Raw genomic sequence first — 16,857 nt, 5'->3', positions numbered from 1 at the left:
ATGTAAGCCACAACTTCTCCCACCCCTTTTCTTCTATCTACTTGCTGGCCTCTTTTAACTAGTGTATGCAACAAAATCTCTTGGTATTGTCATCTATGTAATTGGCCAGTGTTTACTGCAGAGTGACATATGCGATTTTAAGAAATAATGGACATGTCTAGAGGTTGGAATGGACAGGTTTTTTCCTCCTTTTTTCTTTAGGAATTGAAATAAATAAATACAAGCATTTGGAAATTCCCCTTTTTCCCTGCCACTTATACCCACAGCTCCTGATCAAGTTAGTTCATTATTAGCCACTCAGTACCAGAATTGTTCTTGGTTTTTCTATAGCACTGTACATCCAAAGTGCTGAGAAAGTTTTACAGACATTAATGAATTAACCCTTGAAAAGGCTCTGGGAAGCAGGCAAGTATTGTTATCTCCATTCTACCAGTATAGATATGGGGGTACAGAACTTGCCCAAGGCTACATGACACACCTGTGGCAGAACCACAAACACAATCCAGATTTCTCTTACACCTGAGCTTTAGCCATTAAACTGTGCTTCCAGTCCTGCATGTCCTTCCACTGATATGATTATCCAAACAGCCCACAAACCAGCCCAGTACTGCCATCTCATTCCCATTAACACAGCTCATCTGACAGTCAGCAGTACAGCTTTTGCACCCTGAGCCTCACCATAAACTGGCCTCTTTGCCATGAATTGATTTGGAATAATATTCCTCCTTCATCGCATGTATCTATCTATACTCTCCATGACCCAATACTCAGCACTATCTCACATGGGCCGTGTCTACACGTGCCCCAAACTTCGAAATGGCCATGCAAATGGCCATTTCGAAGTTTACTAATGAAGCGCTGAAATGCATATTCAGCGCTTCATTAGCATGCGGGCGGCAGCCGCACTTCGAAATTGACGCTCCTTGCCGCCGCGCAGCGCATCCAGACGGGGCTCCTTTTCGAAAGGACCCCGCCTACTTCGAAGTCCCCTTATTCCCATGAGCTCATTGGAATAAGGGGACTTCGAAGTAGGAGGCGTCCTTTCGAAAAGGAGCCCCATCTGGACGCGCCGCGTGGCGGCAAGGAGCGTCAATTTCGAAGCGCGGCTGCCGCCCGCATGCTAACGAAGCGCTGAATATGCATTTCAGCACTTCATTAGTAAACTTCGAAATGGCCATTTGCATGGCCATTTCGAAGTTTGGGGCACGTGTAGACGTAGCCATGGAGAGGTACAGGGTACAATCAAAATAATCACTTCAGGGTGTCGCAGACTGTGGGGGTCTCCAGGCCCTGCACCCCCAATCTACAGTCAGATGTGACCCTCATTCAGCAGGGAGAACAGGTTTATTAGTCAACAGGGACACAAGGTAGATCAGACATACCAGTACAGAACCGGAAGCCATCAGTACAATCCATCTTGGGGAGACGGGCCCAGAGGGAGCCCCCAGGCCAGGGCCCTGATCCTCCTTCCTTCCTGTTCAGTTCCAAATCAAACCAGCCAAGCCCTGCTCCCTTCTTTGATCTGTTTCCCTGGGGAAGAACGGTGTCAACCTGATGGCCTAGGGCTACGTCTACACTACCAGATAAAGTTGAATTTAAGGCAGTTAGCTCGATTGTACCAAGTGACTGTCCTCACTGTAAATACCATTAGCTCAATTTAGGGGGCACTAATATGGATATCATCATATCTTTGAAATCAGCTGGGTGTAGCGTCAAGTTCATATGAAGACTGCTGTGGAAATGCCATGTCTTTGACTTGAATTCATCAGCGTCCAGAAGCTGAGTGGCGCCGCTGCACCTGGCTCCCAACTCATGCAAGTGGCAGGAAGCCAAGAAACCGACTGGAACTGCTGCACCTGGCTCCCAGCTCCCCATGTCTCACGGGAGTCAGGAAACTGACCAGCTAAATGCTGATGCATCTAGCTCCTGGCTCTGGCAAGCCAGGTGTAGAAGTGCTGGTCACTTTCCCAGCTCCCCCAAGCTGCAGGGACTTGGCAACCAGGCAGCAGGGTGAGCACTGCCAATGGCAAGGGTGCAGCAGGCCCCAGCGGGAGGGTGCAGAATGAGGGGCTGAGGGAACTGTGGGATAGGTTCCCACAATTCACTGCTGCAACAGTCAATGTTTTGCCATTCAGTGTGGCAGCACTAATTCGACTTCATGTGGAAGTGAGGATACTCGGAATTGCATTTATAAAACCCAGTCTTATAAAATCGAATTTAACAAAACTGAATTTGTCTGGTAGTGTAGACGTAGCCTATGTTACAAAGAGGAGGAGACCCTGATGTCTATGTGTGAAAAGTCATCACGCCGAAACTCTCATTACCACCATGCACTGATGCTGTGCTTAGGGAAACTGAGGCACCCACCTGATATTTCTGCAGGGCATGGGGGAACACATGTAACCTAACCAGGGAAATAAAATCCTCACACACTCCAGTGCATCACACAAGTATTTGCCTTAGAAACAGAATCTCCTAGACTGTAACAGAGATCCAATCTATCAGCCCACAGAACGTAACAGAGAATGAAATCACCAAGATAGAATTCTAGATGCAGGGTTAAACATTCTATGGAACAAATCTCAGTGGCCATTCCATTCAGTATAAATTCTGCAGAAGGGGAATAGTCCTTTTGCATTGGATGCCTTTGCCAGCTGGAGTAAGGCACTTGGCCTGCTGGTGAATGTCTGAGTTTCAGCTGTGGCAGGAAGGGGGAAACTGAGGGGCCAGTTTTACATGAGGCTGGCTGCAAATACTAGAAAATCCTGTGTTTTGCTTGATGTCACTGCATAACATTGGCAGTAGTTTTATCTCTGAAGGTTTTCAATGTAAATGACACGGTTCTAATGTACTGTGTCCATGTTTCCTCACAGCAAGACACTGGGGAAATCACCACTAAACAAGTGACAGTGTTCCAATTAGGGATGGGTGAGCTCTTTTTGCCTAATTTCAAACCCACTCAAAATTCATGGGTCAGAATGGCTGATCGGAATTCTAGTGACATCGGGCTTTGGAGGGGCTCTGAGAAATGGGGCAAAGAAGGCAAAGCACGTGGAAAGACTCGCTATATGTAAGGCACAGAGGGACTCAGCCACAGACACAGAGTGTCTGAGAAACAATGCAATCTTGACACTGTGCAAACACGTGCCTCCCTAGATCTGAACGGAGGTTCCGCTATCGCTGATGCGGACCACTGGCTTCCCTTGAGCTAGACCAGTGCAAAGAGTGATCGGGAATAATCCTTTAGGAGGAAACTTGTCTTCAAACAGGAATTAGATCATTTGTGAACTCGAGTGTCTTCTGTAGATCCTAGAACTAGAACTGCAGAACTTGCAAAATGAAACGTGTACACCCCTAGTCAGAGGTGGAAAAAGTACCCAAAAGTTATTTGAACAAAAGTGCAGCTTTGGGGGGAGGGTGTACTTAAGTACAAGTCCCAGTGACCCTCTGGAAAACTACTTAAGTACACACACCCCCCACATCTTGATTGTACTCAAGAATCCAGAAGTGAAAGCAGCTGAACTTTTACTCAAGTACACTTTTTGGTACTTTTTCCGCCTCTGCCCCTAATGCTAGCATGGCCATTTCAAAGTTTTCACTAAGTGTAGACACCGCCAAAGTGAAGGAAACCTAAAGGCTCCAAAAGCAGAAAGCAAACAAAAAGAACCCAACATTTATTTATTTTTTTTAAAGAAATAAGTCCTTTGCATTTTAAGCCAATCTTATAATTTCTGTGGGCAGGGCTAGTTTTTGGAGTACCTGGGGTGGGTAAATATCAGTTGTGTGAAAACTGGTATGTTGGTACAGGTTGAAGCTCTCTCATCTGGCACTCTCGGGACCTGACTGGTGCTGGTCAAGAGAATTTGCTGAACTACAGGAGGTCAATATTGCCCAGCACATCAACAACACTTCCACTGCTTACTGGGATCTTAGAAGACATTTAGTTTTACATTAGAGCTACATAACAACAACACAGAGCACTGAGAGCCAGCACATCTGGCTGTAAACAAACTTTGGGGGACCTCAGAAGTCTTGGCCACATCCATGATAAGTGGTCATTTGGCTAACTAAAGTTATGCCAGGTTACGGACGTTGCAGGATGAAAGAGATCCGGATTAGAAAGTTTCAACCTGTAAGTATCTGTACTAGGTGTATGACAACGTAACACTAGCAAGGATAAACTAGATGACCTTCTTATCCCACATTTTCTATTAATCTTAAAGCTAGTTACGTCAACTTGCAAATCCATGTATAATAGGCTGGGTGTGCAAATAGATTTTCATTCAGGTGCATATGCACAGTGCTAGATGGATTTGGATGTGCTCATTAGAGTGTCCTTGTATTTAATCTTTGCTCATACATGACACTTTCACAAGCACATTGGACACGTTGTCCCTGGGTTCCTGTCTGTCTGTCTGCCTTGGCTCTGTTGTGCTACTCACCGCAGTACCCACACGCCTTCATCACTAGTGTCACAGCCTTACATCAACCGTATCTGAGTCTTTGAAAAGCTGTCTTGTTAACAGAAGGCAGCAGCTAATTAAAAAGCACTCCCAGACTGACTGGGGACATTGGCAGCACTAAATCAATAACCAGCACGTACAGTGACTGAACGAGAGCCCCTGGAGGTCATATGGGCTGCAAGGCTATGCGTTCTATAGAAAACCAACATACCTGTATATTTTATATCTGGTTGTAAATCCTTGACGATGTCTTTCCACAAAGGATAAGTAGCTCCGCGAGTGGTGGAAAGGCCCCCTGTCTGAAATAAGCCAATCAAATTCCTTGGAGACATGTTGGTTGGTAACAGCTGGTTCCTGTTGGGAGGGCTGTACTGTTATATGGTCCCATATAAACAGGAAGTAGAGGAACTCAACAAGCCTCCAGTTCATGCTTTTCTGTCTGCCTTTTTCCTCTCATTCTTGCTCCATTCTATGGAGTCCTGTGGAGGGAGAGAGGAAGGGAGGGTGGAAGGAAAGAAAAAGAGAGAGAAAAGCAAAAATGGGTGAAAGGAATAGGAATAAAAAAGAGAAAAAGAGAGAAAAATGGTTAAAATATAATCACACAAATATTTTTGTTGCTGTTAATTATTTAAATACTTGGCATGACCTGAAAACAAACATCAAACTAGGTTTTAAATGCCCTCAGTCTACTTGTATTGTGGTCCTGGGTACGTGACTGTAGTGTATTGGTTGATGGTTACAGCTGTGGGGCTGTTCTTGCTTCTCTCAGAGTCTGTGACACCCTGTGAAACAGCAAAGTTGAGACCCAAGTGTGCCACACCCTATTTCCCCAGTTACTTCACAACAGGAAGTTCTCTGCAGTGCGCAGTAGGGAAAGAAGGGCTGGATGTGCAAGGTGGCTGCACCCCAGGCTTCAATTACATGTTTATCTCCCTTTAAGGCTCTGCCAGATAAATGGGTCTTCTCCTCTCACGTCTCTCCAACAATCTGTAATCCATACTCCGTGCAATCTGAGCAATCTATAAAGACCTGGCTCTTACTTTAAAGACATGCCAGCAAAAGAGAGAGATAAAATAATTATTATCCAGTTTTCAGAGACCAAGAACAACAACAAAATCCTGCAGAACTTTGAAGGAACATGGTCAGGTGGCTTGACAGACTAGGCCCTGGAGGACAGGAAGCAAATGAATCATTATCTGCTTATTTGTATTAAAGCAGTGCCTAGGACACCCAAATAAGATCAAGGTCCCCTTGTGCTAGGCGCTGCACATGCCCAGCGTAAGGCCCTGAAGCATTTGGAAGCCTAGGCAAGACACAGAACGAATGGGAGGGGCATAAGTGGAAGAAGTGCCTCACTGAGGTCTCACAGCGCATCAGGGCAGAGATTTCAGCTCCCATTCCAGCACGCTGACTCCCCACTCACATCACTGGTGCTCTGCCCCCTACTGGCTGAGACTTGGGTTTACATTAGTAGAAGATGAAAGGGGTTACAGGCTGAACCTCTCTCATCCGGCAACATGATCTGAGTTACTCAGATGACCACGTATCAGGGGTGTGGCCAAGTTTCCTGTAGTCCCATAAAATTTGTTTCCAGCCACCAGTCCTGGCTCTCAGTGTTCTGTGCGGTTATGTAGCTGTATTTTCCCTCTCAATGTCTTCTAAGAGCCCAGTAAGCAGTGAAAGGATTGGTAATGTGTTTCATAACATTGACCTCCCATGGTCCAGCGAATCGTCTCATCTGGCATTGGTCAGGTCCCAAGGGTGTCGGACAAGAGAAGTTCAACCTATCCTAGCCATGTTTCTTGTGGCTTGAGTGGCTGCTCACAAGAGATTCAAATGCTGTCCAGCTTATTGGCAGAGCATGTACACCTGCCCCTTGCCAGCAGCATGTATTTCTGCTGGCGGTGTACATCTGCACATAACAAAATTTATTCTGACTACAGATGGAAAAAAAATGAGAGGGAACATTGGTTCCTAGCCATGCTTTAAGGATGGTCTTTACCCATCAGTTTTGTGGCAAAGATACAAGGGAGAAGGGCAAAAGAGGACCTTAGATTCTATCAATTATCTTTTCATTACTGACCAAGTGTTCTTTTCTAAATGCCAGCTGTGGAAGGTTTTGTTCGATGAGGGATGCGCGTGAGCCAGGCTGTGCCTGGGTGTTCCAGGCATGCTGTGCACATGTACAGAGCGTGTGTGTGTGTGTGAGAGAGCTCCAAAGTGCCTGGATTTGTCTGGGTAGGGATTTATGCCATCGGGAAGGCATGTGTGAAAGTGACATGAGGCTCCCGCATGCGACTGTGAGTGTGCCCGTGTTTGTGCAGGCGCATCACCATCCAGCGTGTGACTGGGCGTTGGTGGTGGCGAGTGTGTGACAGGCGTACGTGGGAGTCTGCACGTGCGCAGAGCATATGTCTGAGATCCTGCAAGCGAGCTCTGCGGCACTTTAGAAAGCTAACAATCCCTGTTGCCTGTTTTCCAATGTTCTGTTGAGCTGTCTCCCCTTCCCCCCCGCTGAATTTACACCAAACGCAAAAGGAAAGCATTAAATAGAGGCAATGGATGTCATCATAGAACTGTCTCTGTTAGCTTTCCCCATCTGCCTCCTGTTACTGTGGTGACTATTACTATTCTCTGTCTTGTGGTAGTGCCGAGAGGGCCTAAGCGAGAAGGAAGGGTGGTCTACTGGTTAAGTCACGGGGCTGGAGACCAGCAATCCAGTCCTGCCCTCCACCACTGATTCATCATGTAACTTTCAACAAATCACTGTAACTACCTGGTGCTGAGTATGAAGGACTCCAGGACTACAGTGATAAGCTCAACAGCAGGCCAGAGATTGACCGCATTAGGCTGTACTCAAATGAATTTCAACACACAGTCCCAGCGCCAGAGCTTGCGATCTGCATCGACAGGCCAGTCAAAGGGTGGAAGGGAAGACAGACCGAGAGATGAAACCAGTCGCGGTCATACAGAAGGTCAATGGCACCCCTAGAACCAGAACACAAGTCCACGGCTAATAGACCATGCTGCTGCTCAACACTATGTCTGTCCTTAACGTGTGATCTTCCAAACACCTTCCTCACGGCTCAGAACACACTGGTCAGGTAGGCGAGTATGGAAAAATCAAGGTAAATAGAGACACAGAAGAGGAGGAGGGAGAAACAATGGAGCTACCAAGGGCAGTTGGGTACAGTCTTTGGGTAGGCAGCTATAACGAGGTATATACAAATGAAAAAGGCTTCAGTAAAATATCACAGAAACACTACAGGAAGATATTTAACAGACCATGCACCCCACTCCCCTCCCCAAAAAGGCTGAAGTTAAAATAAATAGGCAGGAATGATAAATCAATAAACTGAATGGAGGTAGTGATTAAAAATAAGGATGACAATACAGGATATATGCAGTACCACTTCATATCTTAGTCCATTAGATTATCCAGATAACTCCTATTCCTCTGTCTTCCTGTTTCCTGGCCTGCCTATTCCCAGACTGTAAACACAGGTAATTGAAAAATTCACATTCATTTTTTTCCATTTCAAATTCTTTTTTTCCTCAAAATTTCAATAAAATTGGTAAGATAGTGTTGATCATTTTCCAAAACTAACCCCTCTCCTCCTTTTGCTTACCTATTTGTCAGTGCTCTGAGACAAAGTTCATGGCTTTAGGTATTTCTATAGCACCAAGCACAACGGAATCCTGACCCTGGCTGGTTGTTCTGGGCTCTGCACACAGTAGTAATTAATAGTAAGAATGAAGAGAGATGAATGGCTTGCCCCATGCCACAGACGGAGAAAAGGTCTGAGGCTGGATTAAAAAAAAAAAAACCAAAACCTCATAGGCATCATATGATCTTGGGCTCAGAGCCACAATTAGAATACAGGACAGAATGCCTAAGTTTTAGTCATCGCTGCAGGCTATACCTCTGATTCTCAGAGCTTGTGTGCAAATCGCATGCTTCCTCCAGACACACTGGACCTAACCACATCAACCATACCATCAGGGCTCATACATCTGCATACCCACTAATGTGATATATGCCACCATGCACCAGGAATGCTTCCCTACCATGTACATTAGACAATCAGGGCAGCCTCTGCACCAAAGGATGAACGGACATAAATCTGACATCAAGAATTGGAATGCACATAAACCTATAGGGCAGGGGTCAGCAAGCCCCAGCTTCGATGCCAAGAATGGCAGAGCTGATTTTTATTGGCACGTGAGGTAGGAGCTCAGCCCCTGCACCCCGTAGATTAACAAAAGACCAGCTAATGCTGCCAACCATCACCTTATGGGTAAAGCTCCACATCTTAAAATCATAGAATGCTAGGACTGGAAGGGACCTTGAGAGGTCATCATGTCCAGCCCCCTGCCGTCATGGCAGGACCAAGTACTGTCTAGACCATCCTCTTCTTGAGTATCTCCAATAATGGAGATTCCACAGCCTTCCAAGGCAATTTATTCCAGTGTTTGACCACCCTGACAGTTAGGAACTTTTTCCTAGCGTCCAGCCTAAACCTCCCTTGCTGCAGTTTAAGCCCATTGTTTCTTGTTTTATCCTCAGAGGCCAAGAAGAACAAGTTTTCTCCCTCTTCCTTATGACACCCTTTTAGATACCTGAAAAGTACTATCATGTCCCCCCTTAATCTTCTTTTTTTCCAAACTAAACAAGCCCAATTCTTTCAGCCTTTCTTCATAAGTCATGTTCTCTAGTCCCTTGATCATTCTTGTTGCTCTTTTCTGGACCCTTTCCAATTTCTCCACATCTTTCTTCAAATAGGGCACCCAGACCTGGACACAATACTCCAACTGGTGCCTAACCAGAGCAGAGTAGAGTGGAAGAATGACTTCTTGTGTCTTGTTCACAACACACCTGCTAATGCATCCCAGAATCATGTTTGCTTTTTTTGCAACATCTTTATTTATTTATTAATGAAGCTGTTGTGAGTAGGACTATTAGTGACTTTAAAAAGTCTCACTGGCTCTGGGACCATACATAGCAGTCAAAAGGTCAGATATCGGCACTCCACCTTAGAAAGGTTAATGACCCCTGCTATAGGGGAACACTAACCTCCCTGGGCATTCAGTAAAGGATTTTAAAAGGAGCCATTCTTCTACAAAAGGATTTTATCACAAAATTACAAAGGGGAACCTCTGAACTGGAATTCATTTCCAAGTTTGATACATTTAACCTGGGGCTTATCAGCGATCTCAATTATTGTATGCATTACAGGGGCAATTTCCCCACCTTTGTTACAGTCATACCCCGAGATATGCCCATTCAGGTTATGAGAATTCGAATTTATGAGGAGTTTCATTTAATACCCCTACTTCACCTTATGAGGCATTTCCTCAAACTTATGAGGATACACTGCTGTGGCTGGTTGGGGTCTCCAACTCAGCGCTGCAGCAGCGGCGCGCCCCAGCCTGGATGGTGGCCGCAGGCTCCCAGGCGCTCTTGCGAGACATGAATACTTGGCGCGCAGCCCATCCTGGACCCGCCCCTGCCGCTTGTCCCCCGGGTGGCTAGGGGGCCACCACCGCCTGCCCTGCACAACTGTGCCTCAGGCTCTGCTCACCGCCTACAGCGTTCCGTCGCATTTAGAGCCTCGGCTGCTGCCAGCGGGGCCTCTGCATCGCACAGCCCCGCACAAGTGAGGCATTGCCCCTCGCCAGCCGGGGGCCCCCTGTTCCTGCCTAGCTCCCCACGCAGCCAGCCCCTGGCACTGCCCCCTCCCTGCTTAACCTAAGCTGTGCTTAGGCTGGGCTGTCTCCCAGTGCCCTCCTCTGCCCTGCCTGCCCCCTTGCACTGGCCCTGCTTCTGCAGTCGTGGGCAGCTCCCCAGCTTTGCGCCTCACTCCCAGGTGCTCACAGCCCTGTTTCTCCACCTGGGACTGCCCCCTGGCACCAGGTTCTGCTCCCCAGGCCGCACTACTGGGAGGACTTTTCTGAGCTCCGCGCCTCTCCCGAATTCCTGCTTCGTACTGCAGCTCAGCCACCGCATCCTGGTGATGATGCAAAACAAGGAGGCATTGGCTTCCTGGCAGATCTCCCTCCTCATTTTTTGTACTGTAATTAATGAAGGGAAAATGCCTTGTTAGGCTGTGTTATGATACCTAATGTTAACTATTGAAGTAATTGTGTTCATTTTAATGGGATTTAGTGTTGTTTTAGCATAAATGGGTGTAGATTTTGGGGCTCAGGAACACACAAAATTTTTTCCCATTGAAATTAATGGTAATTATGTTTTCGACTTATGAGAATTTGCCCTAAGAGGGGTTTTTCAGGAACAAATTGCCCTCATAAAGCAGGGGAAGACCGTATGTGCAGGACTGGCATACATCCCACTTAATTTCCTTCTTCCAGTGGTCCTATAAGTTAAGCGTGACCCCGCGACCCTGGCTATATATATTCTGGATTCTAATTATCTGCTTCAAATCTAAAAATCTGAAGGGGATCTTGCCCACAAAAGTTTCTTACCTAATAAATACATTTTTAGTCTTTAAGGTGCTACAGGACTGCTTGTTTTCCTCCAGACAACAAAAACTTGTAAGTTTCTCTACTAGACAACCATCAGTTAACGATCAGTTGCACAGCACATATAGACTATTCCTGTTGTTCACTTATTAAAACCCTCAGTAACTTCCTCATTGTCAGACACCCAGGATCAGTTCTCCTTAAGCACTTTTCTTTGGCTCGAGAACGGAGAGATACTTGACTTCAATCCCCTGTCCATTTCAAGCCCATTGTGGAACACTAAGTGGAATGCCTGCAATAGTCCTCAACCAAATCACCAGTCTACTATCTCAGATGTGGAGTAGCATGGCATTTTTGGTTGTTTTTGTTCATCTGAGACCAAAGACAAAGCCACTCACAAAATGGCTGCCTGCTTTCCACCATGTTTCCTAAAGGCAAGTTTTGATGAAAGGACCTTGGGAGAATTGTTTCCTATCTGTTCATGCAGATCTTTACCCAAACAGTTATCAGTGGGCGGATCTAAATCAACATGTGGATGATATCCCCTCCAGGTAGCTGGAAGAAGGGGCAAACCTTGGTTCTGGAAGAAGGCTGGAAGAAAAAGCATTTAGAGCAGGACTAGGGACAAAGGAAAAGGAAATAACATGACTTTCCCTGCCAGTCTAGACAATTATATCACAATCAAGTTAATTTTTTTATTAGTGTCTTTTCTCCCCATAGCTGCTTAAAAGATGTTGTTTGGCATTAAACATTAATACACACTACAGGGCTGGTCCCCATGGAAGTCATAAAAACCTACTAAGTGGGATTATTTGGTGTTTAAGGCAATATTGTGAGGTCTATTAAATCTGACTGCTAACAAACTTAAGTCTCAAATTACAGTGTTAGATGGCATTCCAGAGCTGCCCTGATACTGGAGACGCCCCAGAGACTTTGCAGAGATTGGGTGTGGGGGTCAGAAGAGGGGAAATGAGGTTCCCAGATTTATAGATAGCCCTTTGGTCTGAGTCTTCAAATTTAACCACCACTAACACCTGGCACAAAAATAGTGCATTAGAATGAAGGATGGCATTGTGGTTTACCTTCCTGGCCTGTCTAGACTGCAGTTTCATTGGGGTAGGGACTGTCTCTTGCTTTGCATTTGTTCATCTGTTAGCAAAATGCAGCCCTGCAGTCAGCTGGGATCTCTAGGCACTACTGTAATGTAAATAATTAATAATAACCTGCACAATAATAACCAGCACAATAATAATAATGGCAGACACACCTTGCAAGACCACACCCTTACTAAAATGGCGATGCTGGACACCACTTCCCTCAGCTGGATGCAACTGGGAGTGCTCAATTCTTTGGCCTATTCCCTACATAAATATCAGAGGATCTCATACCTCAAATGACGGGATCTGTGCATGCCTCTGGAGTACAGTGCAACCTCAGAATTACAAACACCAGAGTTACGAACTGATTAGTTAACCACACATCTCGTTTGGAACCAGAAGTACACAATCAGGCAGCAGGAGAGATGAACAAATGAACAATGCTCCCACCGCCCATACAGTACTATACTGTGTTAAATGTAAACTAATTTAAAAAAAAAAAAAGGGAAATCCGCATTTTTCTTCTGCTTAGTGCAGTTTTAAAGCTGAATGAAGTCAACATCCAGTTGTAAAACTTAAAGAACGGCCACAGTGGTTTGTTCCAAGTTACGAACATTTCAGCGTTATGAATAGGCCCCTTTCCCCAGGGGTTCATACCTCTGAGGTTCCTTTGTAAAAAGATGGACAGTGCAGCCCAGTGGTTGGCATAAATTTCTGAGTGGCTGCATTGTGTGCCATAGTTACAAATGTGAAATCCCAGGAGACACAAGTTAGTTATGGTCTGAAAGAGGAAACCGACGTTGGGCATCTGTTCCATGGGTAAACCTCAAAGACCTCAGAAGTTCCATTCAAATAAACCCCAACAATCCCACTACTTAGTCAGTTATCATGGCAATGCTGGACTAGAAACACCACAAGCTAGACCTTTCTCGCAAGAACTATGGTACAGGGTTGACTCATTCTAGCCCAGCACCCCTGGGACCAGACCAGCGGTAAACAAGAAAATTTGCCAAACCCCAGGAAGTCAATATTGTCTAGCAACATTACCAACACATCCACTGCTTACTGGGCTCTCAGAAAACATTTAGGAGTAAATTAGAGCTAAATAACAGAACAGAATGCTGTGAGACAGGACTGCTGGCTGTAAAGAGACTTTATTCCAGGAGAAAGAAAGAAAGAAAGCATTTTGATGAGAATGAAATGGACTGTTTTGCAGAAAATATCGTAAGTGTGGATCACATATAGTAAATGACTCTGGACAAACCTGATAACCTTACTGCTTTCTACCTGTTCTTTGCTTCACATGAACATTGCCTGGTAAATTCCTCTGAAATGTGGGATGAAAATGAATGTTTTGTATTAAATGACATAGATAAGAGGAAGTTAATCAGTACACTAAATACACAAAAGATACGGAAAAAAGTCACTGTACTGAAAGCAAGGAAGGTCCCTGTATGGAGTAAGGTAACATGAAAATAGCATGGGCAGCAAAATTATGTAAACTGAAGTTATGCAAGACACAATGCTTAATAATTGATTGCATGATTGCTCTGATGTGAATAAGGTATGGATATGCTAGAATGTAAAGCATAGTTGGAGCCTCACAGGAGAAATGCATTGTGAGTCTACTACACCCCAGGAGAAGATAATTGGACAATATCGTTTTCTGTACCTCTGGTATTCATTGTCTTCATAGTAGTTGTGAATGCAAGCCCATGTTCTTTGGTTCAAATAAAGGTTGCGCTAAGAACACAGATTGTCTCTGCTCGTAGGGCATGTTATTCCAGCCTCAACAGTTTCATTTTGCTATTTGAAAAATGTCTTTTGGTTTCAATGTTTTAAATTTTATATTATGTAATGGAAATACCTTAAAATGTCAAGATTAGAATGAAACATTTCAGTTTTAGTGAAATAAAATGTTATGATCAGTATAAAATCATTTGCTTCAGAATTTTGTTTGCTGGAAATTTCAAGAGTTGGGGGGGACTTTTTGTTTGTTTGTTTTTTGGCCTTTTTTGGTTTCGTTTGTCTTGATTTTGTTTTTGTTCAATTTTCAAACGGAAAAAAACCTAACACACAATTGTGGAACCTCCCACCCTATGGAAAGTCTGGTTCCTGCAGGATCCTATTGCCCCTCTATCAAGGAGCACAAAGGGTTAAAATGCACAGCCCATCACTTCTCCAGGTAAAGCTCCTGCTGTTTGGATGATGACAGCTCTGGCTTCAGGCATGAAGAGCCCTGTTTAACTCAGCACTACTGCAGGCCCTGTCACTACACAGGGGCAATGCAAATGAACCCAGAGAGAGATGTGGAGAAGTAGGGGAAAAGATTCTGGTCTGTTGGCTGATGTGGATTCTGGCCCAGGGCTGATCTGCTTTTACATGGAATGACTGAATAATCTGCACTGGCTATAAAGTCTTCTTATGGATTTAGACTCACCCGTCCTGCCAACATCTGCTTAAGCCCTTCCTGAAAAATTGCTCTCTGGAAACTCCTGAAACAAGTAGAGGAACCTTCAGTGGGTCTTTGATAGAGCTCACTACAGAAAGAACAAGGAATTTCAGGCCTCTGAGACCAGGCTATTGAGAATCATTGGCAAGTGTTCAACATTCCCCTCAGTAACTGATCACTGATTGATATGACAGCTGAAAGAGCCAAGATGTCTTGCACATCAAGCATCACAACCAGCTCCAACAACAGCAGTTCTGGGACCCAGGACAGAAAAATCAAGGGGCTCCCTTCCTCCTTCCCAGGCCTGGGGTTACAAGCCCCCTGTCCACTCGGAGAAACCCCAAGCCCCTTTCTCCCTGTCACAAGAGCCCTGGGCTGACCCACCATTGTCCCCAGATGATTGAAGGAGGCCCAGGGCAGCCACACCACACCTCTGCTCCCTTCCCCGATTCAACCTGCCTGCTGAGGAAAAGCTGCAACAGCGTCACTTGATTCAAAGACACTTTTCATTTCTATATGCAGGTTCCGGGGCCCAGGAATGTGTCCTGGAACCTGCATGGGGCACACTGAAAGCATCTTTGAATCAAGAGACACTTTCTCCAGAGTGGCAGAGGTACCGCAGCAGCAGCCAGGTACCTGGGACCCTTTAAACTACCCAGCCCCCTGGGGGATTGCCCCCTCTGTCTCTCCTCCTCCCCTCCATCGGAGGGCTGATCACAAACATAGCTGTAAGGTGGGTAAATAGGTGTGTTGGGTGGGTGAGCTTACAAATAGAGAATCAAACCAGGCCTCCAGATATAGATTCAGTTCCAGGCTCTGCCCCAGATGTCCATTGTGACCTTGCCTAAGTCACTCAGCCTTTCTGTGCCTCAATTCCCTCGTTGTCAAATGGGGATAATAGGGAGTTGGGAGAATAAATGCATTAAAGATTGAGAAGTGCTAAACAGTGTAGAGACAGGAGCCACACAAGTAATGTGTGTGGGGGAGTGTGGGTGTGTGTGACTGAAAGAGAGAGAGAGAGAGAGAGAGAGAGAGAGAGAATGAGAATTAGACCCATTTCACAGATGAAGAAACAGAAACACAGTAGGATGCAGTGTGGAGCTCTTTTCCATTGGTGTACACTTACTCATGGGAATTACCCCACAGGGAGGACTAAATGCGTATTCGGGTGAGGCTGAGTACCACAGAGCTTTCCTGGGATCTCTGAATTCCTAGAGCCTCTAGAATTCAGGCTGCTTATTTACTGGTACTGATAGAAATGCCTTGAATTAGACACTCAAGTCTGAAAAAAAAATGGCCTTAGCTACTTGCCCAAGAAACATCAATACAATGGCATATTGTGGAATCTTTATTGCTCGGCCCTTGCTCTAGCCATAAGCCTGCACTACCTAAATTACTGCTTCTGGTATTGTCGGGTCTGGCATAAAAATCATTCAAGTCACCAGGGTCTGGTTTAGGTCTAACTGCAAGGAAACAGTGTAATATTGTATTAACCTCTAATACTAAACTCAATGATAAATCATAACCATGAATTAACCCAGGAACAGCAAGTGATTATTTAATTACTAGCAAAATATGTGTTTGTCACATTTCCTGGGAGACAAAGGAGAACCAGGCTGAAAACAAAGGCAGTTGGGAGAATTTCTGGCCTAGGATAAGAGAGTTCCTTCAACAGCCCCAGAAGTCAGAAGCAAATGATTGTGGAGTACCCTTTTTGGCTCTCTTCTGAGCCCCCAGTATGGGAGATGGACTCCAAAGGACAGAAAAATATGCTGCCTTTTTCTTACCATCATGAATCTAACATAGGAAAGCTGTTCCTAGAGATAGGTCCCTGCCACAGATAGGGTCTCAAAATCCAGTGACGTCCAAAATCTGAACCCAGATCAGTATCTGAATTTCTAATAGCCTTACCCACAGGACTGACTCTGAAGTTTAGATCCACAGGATGATGAGGATCAGAGAGGTAGTCATGTTAATCTGTATCTTTGAGAACAACAAGAAGCCCTGTGGCACCTTATAGACTAAGATATTTTGGCGCTTAAGCTTTCATAGGCAAAGACCTGCTTCATCAGATGCATGAGAAATTTGTTCAGGATGAAGAGGGTAACCTTCCCAGGATCAAAACAACCAGGGCCCAAAACAACCAGATCTGGACACCTCTCACCTTTAGACTGTAACCCAGATTTAGAGCAATCACTTGTCCTGGCTTTTATTTATTCCCTTCTTTGAAACTCTTCTGCTCTGTGATAAATCCATCCACAGATCACCTGGAGGATTTCCTTATCTGTGCTGCTTCTCAGTTTAGATGGATCATGATCAGAGCTGGTGAAAATAGATCAGTGGAAAAGATTTTCTGTTCGAAAAT

General features: G+C 45.2%; 1 protein-coding gene across 1 annotated transcript in view; it reads right to left on the bottom strand.

The window, feature by feature from the left end:
* Positions 1 to 16,857, bottom strand: part of BRINP1 (BMP/retinoic acid inducible neural specific 1) — a 105,202-nt gene that overhangs the window by 70,791 nt on the left and 17,554 nt on the right. Inside the window, exon 2 of the mRNA XM_075015373.1 lies at positions 4,675 to 4,942. Coding sequence (XP_074871474.1) covers positions 4,675 to 4,892 — 218 coding nt within the window. The 5' untranslated portion in view covers positions 4,893 to 4,942. The remainder of the gene's footprint in view (positions 1 to 4,674; positions 4,943 to 16,857) is intronic.

This window comes from Carettochelys insculpta, chromosome 21 (assembly GCF_033958435.1).
Source record: "Carettochelys insculpta isolate YL-2023 chromosome 21, ASM3395843v1, whole genome shotgun sequence".
Taxonomy (NCBI): domain Eukaryota; kingdom Metazoa; phylum Chordata; order Testudines; family Carettochelyidae; genus Carettochelys; species Carettochelys insculpta.
Note: the sequence above shows the minus strand (reverse complement) of the source record. Positions and strands in the feature narration are given on the sequence as shown.